At 32.9% G+C, this 21771-nt stretch overlaps 2 protein-coding genes across 2 annotated transcripts; both read left to right on the forward strand.

Annotated features, from left to right (window-relative positions):
- Positions 1–238: 238 nt before the first annotated feature.
- LOC117330185 (solute carrier family 49 member 4 homolog) lies at positions 239–12943 on the forward strand. The gene is made up of 12 exons (XM_033888407.1): positions 239–713; positions 1852–1942; positions 2727–2890; positions 4738–4780; positions 5371–5435; positions 7356–7409; positions 7755–7884; positions 8356–8464; positions 9303–9370; positions 9831–9949; positions 11405–11587; positions 12665–12943. The coding sequence occupies exons 1-12, from the start codon at positions 239–241 to the stop codon at positions 12784–12786; spliced, it is 1623 nt and encodes a 540-aa protein (XP_033744298.1). The 3' UTR covers positions 12787–12943.
- Positions 12944–13835: 892 nt separating this feature from the next.
- LOC117330186 (solute carrier family 49 member 4-like) lies at positions 13836–21746 on the forward strand. The gene is made up of 12 exons (XM_033888408.1): positions 13836–14390; positions 15065–15155; positions 15348–15511; positions 15878–15932; positions 16151–16203; positions 16531–16587; positions 17379–17508; positions 18288–18396; positions 18947–19014; positions 19590–19708; positions 20155–20337; positions 21061–21746. The coding sequence occupies exons 1-12, from the start codon at positions 14030–14032 to the stop codon at positions 21204–21206; spliced, it is 1536 nt and encodes a 511-aa protein (XP_033744299.1). The 5' UTR covers positions 13836–14029; the 3' UTR covers positions 21207–21746.
- Positions 21747–21771: the final 25 nt, after the last annotated feature.

A 21771-nucleotide genomic window follows, 5' to 3' on the forward strand; every position in this document is an offset into this window, starting at 1 on the left:
GTATTCAGATAGTATCCCAATTCTAGTCAATAATCAGAGTTTTGCCGGTATATTATTCAGACTACATTGTATTTATCAATTTCTTCATTATCAACCAGTACATTGTATTCTGGTAATTAATTAACAGTACTAAATCAATTAATGGTCAATAATAAATTAAATAAAAAAGTGGATAGATCTTATAATGGTTTTAGTAACACAATTTATAAATATCATTTTATTTCCATGACAGATAAAAATGGTGAAACGAATTTACAAAATAACACCTCATGGAAAATCGACGAATGTATCTAAGCAACCTGAGACTGAATTTATCAAACAGCCTAACAATTCTACTGCATACACAGGCGACACTTTAGATTTGGTTGAGATTAAAGGTACACCCAGAATTGGCGATAAAGATACACATACAGAGGACATTGATGTCAAACCGAACATTTATAATGGAAAAGAAGCACACAATGGCGATTGTCAAGATCACAAAGATGGCGGACCGGAAATAGCAATATATGGTCGTCGCTGGTACATTTTGGCCGTTTTTTCTCTTATATCCTTCACTCAGGCTGCTGTGTGGAATACGTGGGGCCCTATAGCTGTATCATGCGAAAAAGCTTTCGGATGGGATGATACTATCCTCGCGCTTCTACCAAATTGGGGTCCAATAGGATCAATTCTGACGGGATGGGTGGCATCATGGAGTATGGATGTGCAAGGTATGACAACAAAATGCATAAAACACACGAATGGATAAAACACTTAAATATGTTATAAATTTAATATATAAGTAAAGTTTTAGTAATATATAAAACTGCACCATACGGCTGTTTCGTCCTTGATGTTAGGGACACATAGAGTGATGTATATTAGGGATATCATACAACTGTTTCGTCCTTCTAGGAGTCGTCAGTGATGCTAGGGACATCATACAGCAGTTTCGTTCTTCTATAACTCATCATTTATTGAACATTAGAATGAGAATGCGATAAAATTGCATTTCATCAATTATAATTCTGGTTTTAAGAGAACAAAACTCGTGTGGTTATTTTGGAACAGTGCCACTCTCATAAGGATTTTTATATAAAGTTATATAAGATTTAATAATATTTAAAACTGCATCATGCAGCTGTTTTGTCCTTGATGTTATGGACAACATAAAGTGATGTACACTTGGGACATGGTACAACTGTTTCCTCGTTCTAGGATTCCTCGGTGATTCTGGTTACATCATACAGCTAATTCGTCCTATGATTCATCAGTGAAGTTAAGGACACCTGTTTCGTCCTTCTAGGACTCGTAATGTGTTAGGGACATCATACAGCAATTTCGTTCTTCTATAACTCATCAGTGATGTAAGGGACATCATACATCTGTTTCTTTCGTTTATGACTCGTTAGTGATGCTGAGGCAAAAGGTCAGAATACAAAAGAGAAATTAGGATATAGGAAAGTCTAAATGAGGATTATTGAACATTAAAATGAGAATGCAATATATGATATGTGCATTAATACCATCATTTCATCAGATATAGTTATGGTTATTACGATGATTTTAAAAGAACATAAAATGTGGTTATTTTGAAACGGAAGCACTATCATAAGAATTTTTTATATGACATGGTAAATAAACGCACGCTTACATTGTACAATAAAAAATTCTTTCAAATTGGATATGGTGAATATATCTAAATTACATTAGTATACGCATACTTGAAACAAGACTGCGTTTAACTATTTCTCAGAGTAAGACAACTAATTTTTGTGGTCGAAATATATTTCTTAAATTGGAAGACAGGAACTTTTTCTCATTGCCACTAATGTTACGTTATTTTACTATTAAATGTTTCTATTACAGGTATCCGGATGTGTTGTGTAATTATCGCGGCACTGACGGCTATTTCGTCAGCGATCAGATGTATTGCATTAGAACCACCGTACATCACATGGTACGTTTACTTTAGGAAATCGTACCTTTCGACGCACCAATGACACTTTTATAACAATCATTTGCACGTTCCCGAAAATTGACATTTTGTTTCTCTAATGTAGAAAAGAAATTATAAATGGAAATATTTATCATAAACATGCAACTGAGAAATTTATGTTCTACCAGGAAAATGTACTCATTTTTCAAAGATATGGGCTGCGATAGCTCAATTGATAGGGCGTCGGGAAATGTAAACTTAGCCAAGGGGTATGGTTGATCCCAACACAGGACGCTAAGAAACCGGCCTGTCTTGTGTAGTTGTGGTTGTGGTCTTTACTCCAGTTGCCTCTGTATGTTGTTCAGTGCGGTAGTCATAAAAAGGCCGCTTTAAAATTGGCCAAGACATGTTACATGGTACTATAAATTCAACGAAAACGCAAACAAATGGAAGTTCAGGCGTGTCGAATTTCATTTAGAATAATTTATTCCTCTCGTTTCATTGAGCCCAATTACTAGAGATAAGATAAAGATAGCTCAAGATAGAAAATGCAGTTTTACAATGATGCTTATGAAGTTTATATGATCCTCGTTTTGTGTTGATGATTGTGGTGAAGATAGTCAAGCAACATTGAATTTCTTTTATCCCTATATATTTCTATTTGGTTAATGTACTAACCATATGTTATGAGCTTGAGTAAACAACAGAAAATCGTGTATAACAATGGATATACCAGGAGGTATTTTACTAATATAAATCTCTACCATTATGATGAGATTGAATGTTGCTTTTTATATGTTTACAGGACAGCCAACATATCAGCTTTTCTGAACGGACTAGGTGGCCCAGTGGCTATGGGGGCGTCACCTGTTTTGTCTGCCGCGTGGTTCCCGCCAAACCAGCGGATCACATCTACAGCCATAGCAACCCTCTTTAACTATGGTGGAGTGGCCGCATCCTTTCTCATAGGTACTGCAGATACTCACAATGTACCACTTCATAAATTGGTTTTAAAGCTTCCACTAGAGAAAAAAAGACTATTTATTTCTATACAATTTAATTTTCTGTGCTTACCTGCATTTTCATTGGTTTAAACAATTTGATTCAAACATATTTTATTGTACAAAGTACAAAGGGATTGGGCACAAGTTTTTACAACTTATCAACGCCCTTTCCCAAAACAAATACAAAATTACAATATTTGACAAAATAAAGACTAAAGGTCACCAATTCAATATTTTTGTAACATCTTTGTAACATCTTTGTAACATTGCTCTCCGATTTGTCAAAAGGCAGGAAGTACAAAACAAACAAATATCATGCATTTTAAAATCTATTACTTGTTTTTATTAACTTTGTTTTATTGCCTCTGTATATCGTAATTTGGACACTCAAAGAAAAAATGAAAGGCATTTTCACAGAGGTTACCACAAATACATTCAACATTTTCTACCAGGTTAAAACGAAATAAGTCATATTTGAGAGAACTGTTTTGATACCTTAACTTAGTATGAATTACATTAATTTTCCTATCATCAAAACCATAATAACATGGAGGTTTTAATGTATTTATATATTGTGTAAATGCGCAAGCAAGGAGAAGATCTAATATTATGATTTAGTTCGTTCCATAGACGAAGAGTTGAAGGTAAAAAGGACGAATTTGTATTGGAAAGCCTATAGTTAGGAATAACAAAATTATTTCTATTTTTCTTAATGCATAAAGGGTGTTTTGACCAACAGATTGGGGCACTAGAATATTTAAAAAATCTGGAGTTATATTTTATTTTTCATCTTATACAGTAATTGTAGTTTTCTTCTCTTATGTATGTCCGAAATTGCCTCTAGACCCGTTTCAATGTATAAAGAAGTGCTACTAGCATATGAAGGTAAACCAGTTATTATACGTGCCGCTTCACGTTGGGCCTTTTCTAATAAATTTGATTCTAAAACATTGCACCCATCCCATAATTCACATGCATATTCCAAAACCGGTAAGATAAATGTTTTATATATTCTTATTAATGTATCACGTTTAAACAATGTTAATACCCATAACCTTAACATAGAAAATTGAGTGTACCGCTCAATAAACTGGAAGCAATTTATGATGAGAATACCACTCTTAATGAACAGGAATGTTATTAAATTATTGAATTTCTCCTGTCCTGGACAGACGTGTCTACGTTTTTTTACGATAGGGATTTTCTTTGTTTCACCATTGAGTTGATATGAGGTGATTGCCTATTCTTCAAAAATGTATGACGTCATCATCACGCCAAAACGACTATTCATTGAGATAACGCTTTCGATACATATATGAGTAACAGTGCACGAGAAAGTAATCGGTCACCCAGATTAGATGAGGCAAGCCCTGTGCTTGTTAATCAAATAATCTTCTCCGTCGTGCTACGATTCCCGTCTCATCCTGAAGGGGTGAAAGATTCTGTGAAATCCCAGATAGGATATTACTGGGGAAAACTGTATTTCGTTTGACGATATGCAGTTTGAAGTGGGCAATGTTTGCTAAAGTGCTTTGCTGTTTTCGTTGTCACTAACTCGGTTCTCATATTAGGAACGCCACCTTACCTTGGTATGAGGTAAACGTTACAATGCTAGCATCGCCGATAACGTACAGCAAAAGACAGTTACTCTTCAGGAACACATTATCTAAATCTTCTACCTTTCCAATGGAATCATTCGCGTTAGTCTTTCTTAGATTCCTTTCAACCATTAGTTCTCATTTTTAAGTAAGATGTACAATTTTGTTAATTGTCGCAAAACCAATAAAATACTGATGTAATTTTATGTTGTAGGCCCTTTGTTTGAAAGAAATGATGTACTGAATACATCGCATATGTGAGTTCGTTCTTTAACTGTTTTGAAATATTTAGAAATCTATTCAATATTTCATAATATTGTTTATATTCAATACCTTCTATTTGCTTGTCGATCACCACAAAAGCACATATGTACACTAAATATATTTCATTCAATAAAGTGTTCGAAATTCCAGACCTTCATATATACAATTTACCTTCATATATAACATATACCTTCATATATACAACTTACCTTAATATATACATTTTAACTTTCAGATATACAATTTACCTTCAGATATACAATTTACTTCAGATATACAATTTACCCTCAGATATACAATTTCTGCACGAGATATTGTAAGCATTGGCTTTTGAAGAGGAGTACTGTATAACTGGTAAATGTCACGGGACTAATGTTTCGCGGTCGTTCCTGTCGGAATAAGTTCGGGGGTATAACATTTCGCACAACACCGCCTTGTAAATATTCTGCGGTATATACGTAACAATATATACTGGTAAAACAATTTCGTCCTTTATTTCATGACCATGAATATAGCGAAATTAAATCCCTCACGAATATTGCGAACAACATTTACAGTATATATGATATATTTCTCGTTATAGCGGGAACCTAACTCAACACGATAACAGAACGATGGCAACCAATTCCAATTTAATACACGACCAGGGTAAGTTGGGATTTAATGTTGACGAGAGAACGCTATCACGTGTTACTCTTCCATTGATTTGCTTGTATTATTAGCCAGTCGAGGCGAGGCTTGCTGAAAGTAGAAGATGACGTCATTGACCATTTTGATATCTATGTAACTTGACAACGAATCCACATTGACAAATAAGACTGTCTTTCCTGTATATAATGAATTTGAAATTAATAAACATGAAATTTCTCTGAAACTGAAAATATGTTGATATGTTGACTTTGTAGTTGATTTAAATAATATCAACTGGGACACAATTTGAATTGTTGAACTCCTTTTCTTTCTCCGTGGTCTAATCGTTTTAGTGAATGTATTTTAGAAAATGGAGTTTAATTTTTTATTTTTCAATGTTCACATAATACATGATACCATAATCATAATACATGGCACAAGCATACTAAGATTATACCAAACTGTAGTATTGATACATATAAATGTTATTTAACTCTACTACCCCTCCGCGATTCTGTCACTGACATATATTTCCCCCTTGGTTTCAAGTACCGGGTAACAACCTATCAATTCCCACAAAAGGACAGTTAACTAATGTTTATATGCATATTAATATTCATTTGAAAATTGGAATGAACAAAACTTTTTATTTAAGTTAATAATGGTTAATAAAAAAAAACAAAAAACAAAATAAACAAAAACAAAAAACAAAAAAAACAGGGTTGATATACTGTATAACCGGGAACCCTAGGTATGTTAAAGATTAAACATCTACATATATTAAAACTGATTCAGTGTAAAGATGATGCCTGTAATGTCTTACAATAAATTGTCTAACTTCAGTGCTGTGGCAATATTTCTCCATATCTCCCTAACTGTCTCTCTTTTTGTATGCGGATAAAATATTTAACTATGATTATCAATCTATCTGTAGAAGGATAACATTGTCAAGACGCCATCAACGGATGGAGTAGTGTACTTACATCTGCAAGCATATACATATTTTTTTACAAGTAAAATACAATAATTAATAATTCATGCTATCAAACTGTGGATCATTGTTTGGACCTAGTATCACAGAAGAACATGTCATAAGAAAATGTATAGTGGAAAAAGTACCAAACCTATTTTTTAGAAATTCCCATAAAACACGGGAGTGAGGATATTCCCCCCAAAAAATGATCTAAGGATTCCCTACTTGCCATTCAAAACGTACAAAGCTCACTTTCTACTAATTTCATTTTCATCAGTCTAGTGTTTGTATAAATAATTCTGTGAAGCAATTTGTACTGAAATGTTCGTATGTTTGTATCATCAGTCAGCCAAATCGGTGATTTAAATATGAATTTCCATTCTTCTGAATTGAACGTAGTTTCCAGTTTTTCATTCCATTTGTCTATGTTTTTCACTTGAAATTTCTGGTATTTACTTACTATAAGGTTATATAAATATTTTGCAACTTTAATGTTTGTCTTAAGTAGACTTGTTTATTTGCTTAAAACATTATCAAGTTTTCTACCATTTTGTATGATATTTTGTTTCACTTCTTGGAATAGCAGAAAGAAGCCCTTGATAGGTTAAAAAAATTGTGTTTATATTAAATTTCTGTTTAAACTCATTCACAGATAAGAATTCACCAATTTCATTTATTAAGTCATTTATAAAGAAGACATTACCTTCTATCCACTTATAGTATATAACATGGCTATTATTTATTTATATCTTATGCTTTAGCAACAATGGCCGAGATAGTAGCTCAGCTTCTTTCTTGTATAAGGTATTTTAGAACATACTTGTATAAAAGCGTTCTACCATTAGCAATATTGTATTTTCATATCCCGAAAAAAATGCCGTTTCCTGATCATACATTTACATAATTCGAACCTCTGACTAAACCACATCAACTTTGTTTTGAATCAACATGTTTATATATTACAGATGAATCAGAGGTTGCCTGGATACGACATCGGATCACGCTAGTCTTTTACGCTGGTATGTTTTTCCGTAGAGATCATTTTCCTATATTTCGGTGCCGCCACCGTTTTCGTTGTTGTGCTTATTTGTTCCAATGCTATTTAGAATACAAAATGCATATGATAACGCTGATATGAACTCTTGTAATATCATTTAATGTATAAAAAGATATAACAGTTTAAAATGGGTAAATACAGGAGTGTAATTGTTCAGCTGCCGTCCAGGCCAAGAAGAGTATATGAGTTGTTTTAATTATTTTTGATTGGTAAAAAAGAAATGAGAATTTTAAGCTTGATTTTTTTATATATATATTTATAATAATGTAATTAATTGATATAGCAACAATACATTAACTATTGACAGAGTGTGGGTGGTGCTTTCTACTGTTAATTATGGTAGTAGTATTCTTCCCATCCAAACCTCCTAAGCCACCAAGTACTACAGCATCGAAAGAACGTTTGGACATCAAATCAGGTTTTAGAAAACTAATGAGGTAAGTTTGAAGGAATCGGCAGGTTTACATGCTTACAAAGTGTTAACTGCAATACACAGTACTGGGAGACAAATCCCAAAATGGAAAAAAAAATATGTGTAAACATAACTTAAGACTGCTTTGCCATAATCACCTTACTATCTATGTGAGCGATGCATGCCCCACGGACCTCTTTTGTTTTCCGATGTTTCACATTTTTACGGGTCTACTTTCATCTGGAGTAATTATGAAACGGACCATAGCTTTTCTTTGTTACTTGTATTTTTAAAGTAGCAATAAAAAGAATCAAAAATCATTAGAAATACATTACCTGCACGGTATTATTAGATGTCTTTATTTCGGGACTTTATGTTAGCCTCGAATATAGAAAAGACTAGGGCCTCTTCAAAACATCCACCTGTGCAGTACACCTTATAATAGAAACACACACTCTAAAATTACTTCTTTTCCAACGCGATGATATTATTTTAGGAACAAGAAGTTTTTACAACTATGCCTGGCGTATGGACTACCAGTAGGTATAACAGCATTATGGGCCGGAACGTTGTCAGTCGATCTCAAGTCCTATGACGTGTCAGAGGTAAATATAAGGATTTTTCCTTACGAATTATAATTATTCAGTAAATCTGAAATATTCCACTAAAATTTAATAGAATCATTTTGATTTCTTTTAATGGTTTTAATGCATTTGAATAGTGACACGGCTCATGCTATGTTGCACCTTTCTCTCTAGATTTTGTAATTTGTTTTGGCCTATCTTAGTTTCCTGATTCCGAGGTATTAACACTGTAGGACATTGGCATCTCGGACGAGTCCTAGAAGGACGAAAATTTTACATCTCTACTGTATCTTGCTCTAGATTTGTATTGAAAATGGCAATATTTTGTCCATTTTTTTGTAATACTGTACTTAAAATGCCTATAGCTAGCAATTGACAATAGATATGTTTTACAGTATCACTTTTGTGTTTTATGTCGCTACCAAAAGGCATAGATAGATAGCTGTTTCCTTAATAAATAAATACATAATTATGGATTTGTTTTAAATGATAGAATTTACAAACCATAAGTGGTGACCAATAATTTAACTTCTCAAATAAATACGGTTTTATTTTACCGATTACCACTTTATTTCCGATTATGAAGTGTAATGAGTTCGTTGATAAATGAAATAGTAAACGTCTTTCATTTCAAGGTATGGCACCATGTACAATATATCTTCTTACTACACGTCAGCGAGACACACAGTGGCGTTCACTACTATGACTATTATGACCAGCTAATATGACGTCACAAATAAAAGCTGTCAAAATGACGTCCTACCTACCATTTTGATCCACGAAGATACTTTTGTAAACCTAATGCATACCTCGATACAGATTATATACTGTGTATGATATTTCCGTTCTTTTTTGATAGACCCAAGCTGGGTGGATTGGTTTCTATTCAATTATTGCCGGATGTTTTGGTTGTCTAGTTATGGCCAGGTGGGTGTTACAAATGTCATCTTTTATCAATTGTTACATAATTCAGCACACAGCACAATCTAAATAAAATTTATTATAACTTAATACCACTATTTTCTCGAAAGATCAATCATCGTGTAAAAATTAATAAAAGTGTATCTTCCTTTCCTAAATGATTGTTATCAATATAGTATTGTCAGTGTCAAGTTAAGCATTCGTCAAAATCTATATGCTTTTTCTCTAGGAAAATTGTAAGTTAACATATTTTCTACGAAATTATTTCCTCAGACCCAACTCTAACTCTTTTCAGTTGTTTATTTTGTCTCTTGATTATTCAATAATTAACCGTTTAATATGATAGTGTTTTTTTGTGTTTTGTTTTTGTTTTTTATCAGAGTGGTTTATTGTTTATAGTATTTCCTATTGTGTATCGATTACTATGCTGATGAAAATATAGAATTAATATTAAATTTTATTTCAGACTTTCAGACATGTTTTCAAAACATATCAGGCAGATTCTAATATTCTTATATTCCGTGGCGTTTCTCGATTACCTGTGGTTCAACCTGATTCTGGTTGACATTATTCCCCGTTCAATAGGTAAATATATTCGGTTTTGAATATCTAAATATCCAATGAATTGAAAGTTAACCTGATAGCAAGTAGTCATAACTTTCTAGTTAATGATACATCTTCAGTTTGTAAATGAATAAATTGTTTACATATTGTCCGAAAATCTATACCGTACTTTGGGATATTCTGGATGTGGTTATATTTTGGTTTATTTGGCGCCTGGGGTGAATGAGCCAAAATTAAACATGCCAAAATTTCACGAAAAAAATTGTCGGAACAATATCCGGATTATAGCAACCGTCTTTCCGCGATCTGTGTTGATGTGAGTTGGAATATTCTTTTTTTTTATATATATATAAAAACGATTCAATAAAGGTATGTTTTCTTCTAAATGTGTCATAAATTTCATTCACGTTTTCATTTTGATTGTTGCATTAGCTGTGTAAATACAAAAGACTTATACTGATGTGTTCTCAGAAAATATCTATTCAAACAAAGGCTATACTATACAATACAGGTCATTTCAACATACTTAAAAAAATTGTTACTGGCACGGTAAGCTGAAAAACAACAACTCATATTGTTGTAGAAAAATGTCTTTAATCAATTAAGCCATTGAGCAGCAGAAAACGGAAATAACCAAATCTCGGGCTCGGGACCTGTGCTATGGCTCGGCTCAGGATAAATTAATTCACCTCCATGTCATCCAATAATGCAAATTATTGAACATATATTTACAAATTATTGAATATAATTATATTTACAAATTATCGAATATATATTTACAAATTATTGAACATAAATATAAAATATTGAATATAAATATTAATTTTTGAACATAGATATAAAATATTGAATATGAATATTAATTATTGAACATAGATATAAAACATTAATTACAAATATGGAATAATTGAATATTGCAACGTTTGACACGCCATACACCAATATTTAACCACCCTATTTTGAGCAAATTGTGGCGACGCCAAAATACCCCAAAGTACGGTTTAAACCAGAAAACAATTTAGGCTTTGCTTCCGTGCAGACAGAATTACATTAAATGTATACATGTCTTACTGTAGCATATAATATTTTTTTAGTTACATTTTAGTTATTATTATGTATCTACATTTTGTTTACGTTATTGTGTTATGTAACTATGGGCAAATTAGTGTCATAGTTCATTTGTACATACGTAGTACATATGTAGATACAAGTTTAATTTATATGGTCGATTAATACATAATTGGGTTTAGATAAAAATTTCATTGATTAACGAACAGGGTTGATATAATTGATGCATCATAATAAAAACTTAATTTTACTTTAGACGATAACAATGAATCAACGATAACAATGGATCAACATATATTGTTCTTCATATTAGCTTCCAAATGAACATTCATCAGCACAGGTCGACTAAAGCAAGATTTATTTCACAATTGGAAATGTAACTGATTTATACACCATTCGTTTTTACAGCCCATATATACGTATCTATCATAGTAGGTACTCTAGTTGTAAACGCCAGTGTACCTTTATGGATGGAGATGGCATGCGAGATTACCTATCCAATAGCGGAGGGTATCACCACTGTCGTCATGCTGATGGTGCTCAACATTGTTGGACTTGTGTTCCTAGGTATACAGATGATACCAAATATAGGTAGGTATATATATCACGTGGTAGGACTCGTTGTTCTGGTTATACAGATGATACCAAATATAGGTAGGTTCCATCTCGTGGTGGGACTCGTGTTTCCGGGTATCCAGCCGTGCCACATATAGAACGGTTATATCACGTGACTGAGCTCGTGATTCTGTAAATCCAAATGATACCAAATATAGGACGGTTATATCACGTGATGGGGCTCGTGATTCTGGAAATCCAATTGATATAAACAAAATGTAGGTTATATCACGTCGTAGGGTTCGTGTTTCTTGGTATCCTGACCATACCGAATACAGGCAGGTTTTATCGCGTTATATTGCATAAACATTACATTCCCTGTTGTATTTGCCTACTTATACTTGGCAATTTAAACACCATTTATGTTTGGGATTATTGAAATAAATCTAAAATGTAAATAAAACATCTTTCCTCTATTATCCATCTTCGATGAACAGTGGTACCAATGCACTTTAATTGTGCACCTTGTATTCGTTTCGATGTTGTTTGTTTTCTGGGTAACATGCTCCTTTAATGTTTTTATATAATCATCATGTGTGAGGTATAGGATATTGAGATAGCGTTTCTCCTAAAAGTAATCCGGGTTATAAATCTGCACTTATCGCATATCAGATTAATCTGTCTCAACTTGTTTAAGTGAAAGATCTCGAATTCAGCTTGTGCAGTTTTGAAACCGGTGCAAAACACCAGCATGTCTGAAACTGACTACCTTTATCGCTTGTTTATAATATATTTGCATGATAGAGAGTATTTCTATGGTAACTTTTACAGTGTTTATCTTTTTAAGTAATTGAAAACTTGTAAAATTGTGCATTGTAACATGCTAAGAAATAGTAATATCGACCATATTCAAATATATCACAAAACATAATTTACACTACTATGCATTGTTTTCAATTTTAATACATATATTTATCAATCTTCATAATTGACCTTGGCCTTAACTTAAAAGATGTAAGGTAAATATGATTTGACATGATGAGGCATAATATAATATATAATTATATAATATAGCGTAATGTAATATTATATTAAAGTAATATTGTTTTACAGGTACGGCTTGGGAGAACTGGAGCATTCTCGGCTCAATAGGTGTGGGTATACCTGTTCTACTTTTAATGGATGATAGTTATAATAGACTGAGTGTTGATGAAACTATATCAGAAAAGAAATGACGTCACTTAAGAATTTAATTAAAGTTATTCTTTACCTTTGTATCTGAGTGGTGTATTTTCCGTTGAAGTGGTGCTGTTCTATCATACAGGTCTACATGAGTGGCAAATTTTAATTTTTGTTTTATAGGGTTGATGAATTAAAGTCGACAAACTGAATTCAATGAATTAGTAAATTGATATTTTTAAATTTCATTTGAGCATTAATAAAGGCAGTGATATATGATACCGCTTTTGTTATATTTTTCCTCGACAAAAGTCCCTCAAATAATAACCGTAAAACAGTTTTTATAGGTCGATGTATATCTCACATTAATCCTGAAACACACCATAGTTTTCTTTATTATTGATTTTATTTCCATAATATCTATTTTTCGTGATTATATTTATCCCTAAGAGAAAAAAAAACAACCATTGAAAATACTATATGAACAGTAAGCTGTTGATAGATCAACTGTCAGTAATATCAAAAAGAACACAACTAATTCCGGAATTCGGGGCAACAAAAAGGGGATGCATATATCTCTTTACGTAATAGGGTAGGATTACATAACCTCAAAAATGATATTAACACTCCCCTGTTTACTTCTGTGCCTTATGTGTATTTGTAACATACTGCATCATTTACATTCTGTAACACTATTACGATTATGTTATCTGGAGCAAATTTATTTCAAAAAGCAAAAAAGGCTACAGTATTGCGCTATAGAAATATAAGTAAAGCTTTTTTATATAAAAAAGATACATCTTAGATTTTTTAGATATTGCTGTTGTTTTGTAAATCATTATTTATGGTTTGTTTTTTGTTTTTGTTTTTATTATTTTTATTGTTTTTTGTTTGTTTCAATTTTGTGTGATGCAACATCTTTATTATCTTCTCCGCTTTAATTTCTGTATGACCTTGACGATAGAGTATTTATCGTAATCCAATAAAACTGTCCTTGAGATGTACATGATATATGACTCCTGCATTATTTAGGCTCTATGGAAATCTGGTACATACCACAAGATTCCGTACCCCTGTTGGCAGGCACACATGTATGCGTCTAGAGAGCTTACGACAACATTTTCATAGTCGGAACCTATTCAGAGCCACTTAAATCACACGTAAGGTTTTGTAACTATCAGTCAATTCATGACATCAGCCATACTGGATTTATTTGCATATTCCATTTGATGTTTGGGATTTTAAGGATATTTTAACATTTATCTTAAATACATGTTATGAGAACACAAATTAGTTAAAATGGAAATATCTGATAAAGATTCTGGCGAGAGAAATTTATCATACATAGTATCTGATGATGAGAATGACGTCAGTAACGGAAATATTTATCCACGGGATTTGGCCAAGGATTCTAGCGAAATAATAAAAACTGAGCCTGCAGGTGAAAGTAAGATTTACAAGCGGCGTTGGTACGTACTGGGATTGTTCTGTGTGCTGACCTGTACGGAGACAACTGTATGGAATACATGGGGCCCCATAGCAGCTTCTTGCGAGAAAGCATTTGGCTGGGATGTCTCAATTATGGCTCTACTGCCGAACTGGTTACCGATCTCATTCGTCTTGTCTTCGTTTGTTTTCTCATGGATCGTGGATGTAAAAGGTAAGTGACGGGTTTTCTAATACAATTTCCATGTATGTGCAACAATCTTATTTGCAATTACAAATAGTCAAACATTTCAATTTCCTAGTGAAACAGGTTCACAAATATCGTATGTAATCTGAAATGTGAAAAAAGTTCATTTGTACTTAAACTTATACAACCATATCATATGATATTAAAAGTATTCAAACGTTTGATGTATTATTTCTAAATCGTATTCAACAATTTCATATTATAAAATGCATCCAACGCTTTTTATGTATATTTATGGGAAATAATATATTACAGCTGCCTAAATAATGTGAATTGATTACACTTCGGCATTATAAAAAGAAAAATCGAGCGAATCTTTTAGAAACAATTAACGCTCTTCACGAGTTGAATTTCAATAAATATAAATAACATGTATCTATGCTAATTGTTTCGAATGCTTGTTAGGCAATGCTGTATACAGTGTAGTGACTTATATAGAGAAAAATTGAGCTATATTTATGTCTACTAAATACCTCACTGTAAATAATAAAATTTGAAAACGTATATCGTATGCTTATACGCGTGTGTGTGTCTGTTTGATACAGAAATGGTTTCGACCAGGAAAATTGCAAACTATGAGCTTAGCTATATACAGCATATCGCCACTTTTGAGATTATAAGTGAATGCATTGTAATTCCAGGTATCAGATTGGCGTGTCTCATTGCAGCTGGTCTCATAGCAGTCGGGTCAGGGGTCAGATGCATTACGTCAGAACCACCATATGTCACGTGGTATGAAAATAAACACGCAACGTTTATTGTCAAATTTTCCATTTTCTTAATGTAGATATGTTGGCTTGCTATATGCGGTATATTTACGAACGACAGTGAATATGCCATTGACAATAATATTATCTTTTAACGTCATAATACCGCTTAATACGAAACGTACACAATTTTGTACGAAATAATCAATACTTTTAGGACAGTCAATATTGGCCAGTTCTTCAACGGTTTGGGTGGACCAGTTGCCATGGGAATAGCGCCAGTGTTGTCGGTAGCCTGGTTTCCTCCGCATCAGAGGACAACTGCAACAGCCACAGCGACCGCCTTCAACTACCTAGGCGTGGCTGTCGCCTATCTCGTAGGTTGGTAGCGATTTCGATACTGATTGTCAAATAAGGAGAGAACGTTTCCTTCTACAACTCCAATATTAAAGAACATAAATTAATCTCAGATTCGACACGAAATTACAACTTCAATCAATATGACATAAAAACAACTAATGGAATTAAAGAAAAATGTAGAAGACATCCGGAACATCTCGGGTAGACGATCGTAACGTGTTACCTCATCCTTTTTTAACGTTGGCCTGTCAGAGTTGCCTACCTTTGTGATCGTTCTCGCATAACTGCAAAATAATGATAATCAAGTAACATTAAATGAAAAATCATTAAAATGTATAGAACATAAAATTCTGCCACTCGTGTTGATTTATTGTATCTGTCTTGTAGGGCCATACATGGTACCAGAGTCGCAGGAAATCTCATCGTCTCACAACCAAACTCAGTAAGCAAACAAAAAAGGACAGAAATCATGAGTCTCTGAAACAAACTCAGTAATAAAAAAAAAAGAAAAAAAATAGATAAACAGAACACATTGTCATTACTGAAACCAATCTTTGATCTGTAAAGAGTGTTGAAAATTATTTATCCAACAGTTTTGAAGTCATTTATCTTTGATCGGTATAGAGATTGATATTTGTAAATGTTTTTTCATTCAAACAGGAAGAATAACATGAGTGTTTTATTGAACAATGCCACAAGTACGGGTAACAATGGTAAATATAAGCAAATAGTTTGTATGGAGCAAAATTGAGTAGCTGTAGAAAACGTATTCACATAATCGCCTCAAACAATAAAAACGTAAAATTGAAATAAGGGGAAAAGTGGAAAATATATATATAATGATATTATGAAGGAAAAGATGCATCGGTATACTAATAGTCATTTAGGCGAAACACAGAAGATGTATGGTTCCTACTTTTTGTTTTATTAAGGTTTAAAAAATATTTCGGATTTGTTTTACTGACTTTTGTGAATTCCGTATCAGAAAACCACACAGAGAAGACTATGTATTATTTGTACGTGTATATCTCTATCTGCAGATGATGTCGATGAAATCCATAGAATTCGACACGATATAATGATAATGCTGTACATAGGTAAGCATATACATATAGGTAAACAACAAGACGCTGCTTACTTGTTTACGTTTAGCGTTTAGTCTGCTTCATCAACGACATTATCCTATAAAATATAGAACTGAAACGAATCGATATAATATTTAAACAATATAACGTCAAAATCGCCTTCTTTCAAAAAAAAAATAAACCATACGCTACGTTCAGATATTAATATACCATTCCTTCAAATCTTATCTAAGTCTGGCGAACATTATCTAACTGCTAGATAATGTTGTTGACATATTGATAGATGTAGTCTACATTTCCCTATCATAAATAATAGTGATTGTGTACTGGGATTCAATTGATAATACTCATACATATATTTTAGTATGGTAACATTGACTTATACGCCTGGTTAGATTTTGAAGGTCAAAATAAAAAAAGCCAAGTCATTATTGACCACTGTGAGAGTATACCAGATTCACTTCATTTGGTAAGCAATAGAGGATATCTAACAGTGTCTTCCTTAAAACCAAATATATTTCACAAGTGGGGCAAATATTTTATAAATATCCAAATATTAGCCCTACGAGTGAACTATATTTGGTATTACTGAAGCTACTGTAAGATATTATGTTTATTACATTTGTATGGCCATGTATACCGGGTCAGTTTTTAACTTTCCACATTGTCGCTTGTTAGCAGTGTTTTGAACACTAGTAGAACATATCACTTTCACAGGATGAATACTTTTCGATATTTCACTGTTAATATTTAATAACATAGCTATTTTATCCTGTATTACATTTTAATGCTTTCGTTCCTAGAGTGTGGATGGTGCGTATTGATTTTCCTCCTGGTCCTTTTGTATTTTCCCGCTAAGCCAAAGTTACCACCCAGCATATCGGCGTCTGTCGAGCGCCTTGACTTCAAATCTGGATTTCGGGCGTTAGTCAGGTAAGAACTTTGTATTATGTTTGATGACTGTGAACACGTTGAGAGGCTTTGGGTATTACTTGAAAATTGGATATTTAAAGAAAACTCTAAATATTTAAATCTGTCAAAAAAATACTGTTTTGAAAAATAGGTAAACAATATGATATACATAACCTTATTATTCCCATTGTTAAACAATATATATATATATATAAACGTGTTAAAGCGGAACAACTCATGTTTGAAAGTAAAAAAACTTGTAGGGAAAAATATACATCAAACATAAATAGTAAGTACACTCTAGTCACTCGTAAAATTCTTTTCGATCCATAGATATAACAGAATTGTTGCCTGCATTTTTTCATCGATTCCGAAACCTAAATCTATGCTTTTTATGCTACTTTTCTATGTAAAGTTTTTTTCATGTATTATTCACCTACTATCTATAGCTAAGCTACCTACGTTGTATTCAAGATACATACAGTTTGTGTGCGTAAGTGTGTGTGTGAAAGTTGTATTTGTTTCTTTCTGTATCATGTGAATCTTTCTTTGGAAAATCTAAATAAAAATGTCAAAAGTGAAAAAAAAAACTAAGCTTCGTTCCATGTCCTTTTTAACATAACTCTGGATAAAAATTTGAATATGAGTTGGTCTATCAATGGATTGCTAACCTAAATATATGCAAATGTACTAATTCATTAGGAAATACTTGCAAATAATGTCTCTGTCACAATTACAAGGATTCTTTACATTTGTAAGTCATAGTGTTGGATTCCTCGCGTGTTCCTTGGTTATTCCAGAAACAAGATGTTCTGGATGGTTGGACTTACATATGGAGTCTCCACTGGCGTACTGGGGATGTGGGAGGGAGTGCTGGACGTCAACCTTAAACCACATGGAGTAACTCAGGTATGACGTCAGCACGGTACTCTGTCTGGTGTATCACATTGACTGACAGAAAATTCTATTAATAAGCAATAAACATTTTTTTCTCTTTGATAGTTAATTAAATTGATGGGGGTCCTTAGAAAATTATCGGTAGATAATGGATTTGAGATTTTGATGTCAGAGCTTATCAGAAACAACAAAGATTATATACAAGCGGAAAAAATAATTCAAAATTCAAATTCAAACTCAAAATCGATAAATCGAAAATAAAATACGAACAAACTATAGATATGCAAAGCGACACTTGAAAAAAACTACAAGGAAACTAAGACCAGTTGTTCGAAAAAGATGAGCGTCTTCTGTTGCTTTCGTTTTTGTTTTTTGGGGGGGTTTTCTTTGTTGCGTTTTGTTTTTTGTTTTTGTTTAGTTTTTGTTTTTTTTTTCGGTTTTTTTCTCAATGTTAGATTCCTCTAACATTCGATATATTCAATGAGATTTATAACGGTAAAACAAATGTGCATCGTTTCCTTTGTAATGAAAACACAGATATGTTCTTTTATATTATTTATAGCGTGAAGCAGGCTGGATAGGTTTCTATTCTATTATTGCCGGAAATGTTGGAGCAATCCTATTTGGCAAGTAAGTATTATCATAAAGGCAATTTAACACATAAGTATTATCATAAAAGCAATTCGGCACATAAGTATTATAATAAAAACAATCTGGCACGTACGTATTATTATTAAGATTATTTTGCATACTGCATTAACTATCTTTACTTAAGACACTGGAACTGTTGTTTGTATTCAGTTTTGAGATTGATATTCAGTCATTGCGTGAATGTAAATTCTATTTGGCGTTTTAAATCCATGGATTTGTATTGTATTTTCGCAAAAAAAAAAAAAATGTAAAATATCTTTAGTGTACTTACATGTCCCATAACCTTGTTTTAGAAGTAAATAACACCTTTGGATGTTTATTAGATAACAGAAAACCCATATCCTGAGCGCGTGCCAATATTCATAAGAATTTACATGTGACATGAAGGGTAAGGAAAAACCAGGGGGACATAACCTCTGCCAACAGAGTTAACTACATGTATATATTTGATATGGATAAGAATACCCTGCACCTCTTTTACACACCATACATTTCTATGATACAAACAAAAAAGTTTAATTTTTGACGTTTATAGATATTTCGTATCTTTCCAGATTTGCAGATGTGTTTTCCAAACATATGAAGACGTTTCTAATTGGACTTTACATCGTAGCAACGGCGTCGTTCCTCTGGCTGAATCTCATACTGAACGGAGTTATCGAGAATTCATTGAGTAAGTCTGTTCATTTTGAAAAGATCTTCGATTTCGATGGTTACGCTCTCGTACGATGAGACGAAGAGAAAGGACCCCTGCATTTCGAATATGTACCAAATCCGAACATCTATGGATGATATTACGTAATTAATTGCTTAACGATGAAATCCGATAATGAAAATAATGGAATTTGGATTAACGTTTTGACATATTTTGAGTTACCTCCGTCACCTACAAGGTATCAACACTATAGGCCATCTAGCATCACTGACTAATCCTAGAATGACGAAACAGCTGAATAACGCTAGGGATATTCATTTTTGCTTCTGCCGATTTGTGCACTGAAAGATGTTACTATCTAAATAAATATGTCTTCCAATGATCATAATTTTACAACTAAATAAAGTGTATAAAATTCCCACGCCGAATATGCGCTTTGACGGACCCTGATTTATTTCTTTCAGTCCAGATTTATGCCTCCATCATCATTGGAACGCTGTGCGTGAATGCTTCTCCACCATTGTTCTTTGAGATGGCGTGTGAGAATTCCTATCCAGTCGCTGAAGGCATCACCAACTTCGCTCTTACCTTACTTTTCAACATCGCTGGTCTGATATTTCTGGCTATTCAGATGGTTCCTAACATCGGTAAGATAAATAGAGAGTGTTCGAATTTTAATTTCATTTCAACACGATTTTCATTGGTTTGTTTATAAATTACGAACTCAGAATTTGATGACGTCATACACAAATTACTCCATTGGCAATCTGCTATGCTTTAAATACATTAATTTTGTTTCCTAACAACAAAGCAGTGTGTCATATATACAGTGGTTATTTTAGATCAGACGATTGTCCCTGATAGCATATTTCACAACTACATGTGATTATGTTAAGATCAAAAATACGTACCTAGATTTGACACCATGATTCTGCAATAACTGTGGGTACTTTATTTCTTGGTTTCTACACAGTTGTAGAAAAACATTAATATATAGCCCATATGTTAAAAAGGTCGTTTTGCGTCATCAAAATCCGTTGTACTTTAATTCATATATGGTTCCTGAATACATGACAACGAACGTTTTATCAATATCCTTGATAAAATCATTTGCGGTAAAACTAACTCGATAACATTTTATGAAAACTAAACGTCGTCAGTCTCTTCCTACCTGCCTATTTTAAGAAATATACATACACATATTTTAAAGTTAATAAAATGAGATTTTCGCTAATCAATTGATTAAAGCTAATTACCTTTAGAAAAACTGGACCCAGAACTGGTTTATATTTGCAATATTTGCATAAAACAAATTGCATAATTCTTTTTTGCAATACTTGTTACAATTTGCATAATTCGTTGTGTTGCAGGAACAACCTGGGAAAACTGGGTCCTACTTGGCTCAATCGTGGTGTCTCTCCCCGTACTGCTGGCTATGAAAGACACATACAACCGACTTAACATGGACGAAGGCAGTAATAAAGATGACCAGCCCGAGAAACATATAACGCAATAACTGTTGCTGCTATCTTAACCATGATTTCTTGCATTTTTGTTCATTACGTGTATAATAAATAACAACATCCACAATTCTTAAAATTTGTGAATTGTAGCAATTGTGTTTTTTTAATAATTTAAAAATAGATTCTGATTATCGAATACCCAATTTATAATCTCTCTTTTAAACCCCTGCTTATACACTGCATTTTGACTTCGAGCTACCGAGAGTTTATCACAAATTGGTAAGTTACTTCCCTTTATATTGTGAATTTAACGTTTAATCGAGTTTCACGTCTAAATCTCACGCAAACACTATATGAGAATTTAGACGAAATTTTAATTTTAGCACATTACCAAAAGATATTGGCAAAAATAAACTAGCGTTATCATAACTTATCATAATGATTATAGCGCTAAAAACGCTTAAATATGGTAAACGCTTAAATATTTTCTTATTGTGTATTCTATTATTCTCGCTCTGGCTCCCAATGGTTAAACTTTTAACAATAAAAATGCAGACGATTCTTCAATTGAGAAACCTCTGCTTGGTATTCCGTTTGGTTTCTGTTTTTTTGTTCATA

Source organism: Pecten maximus, chromosome 6 (genome assembly GCF_902652985.1).
Source record: "Pecten maximus chromosome 6, xPecMax1.1, whole genome shotgun sequence".
NCBI lineage: Eukaryota > Metazoa > Mollusca > Bivalvia > Pectinida > Pectinidae > Pecten > Pecten maximus.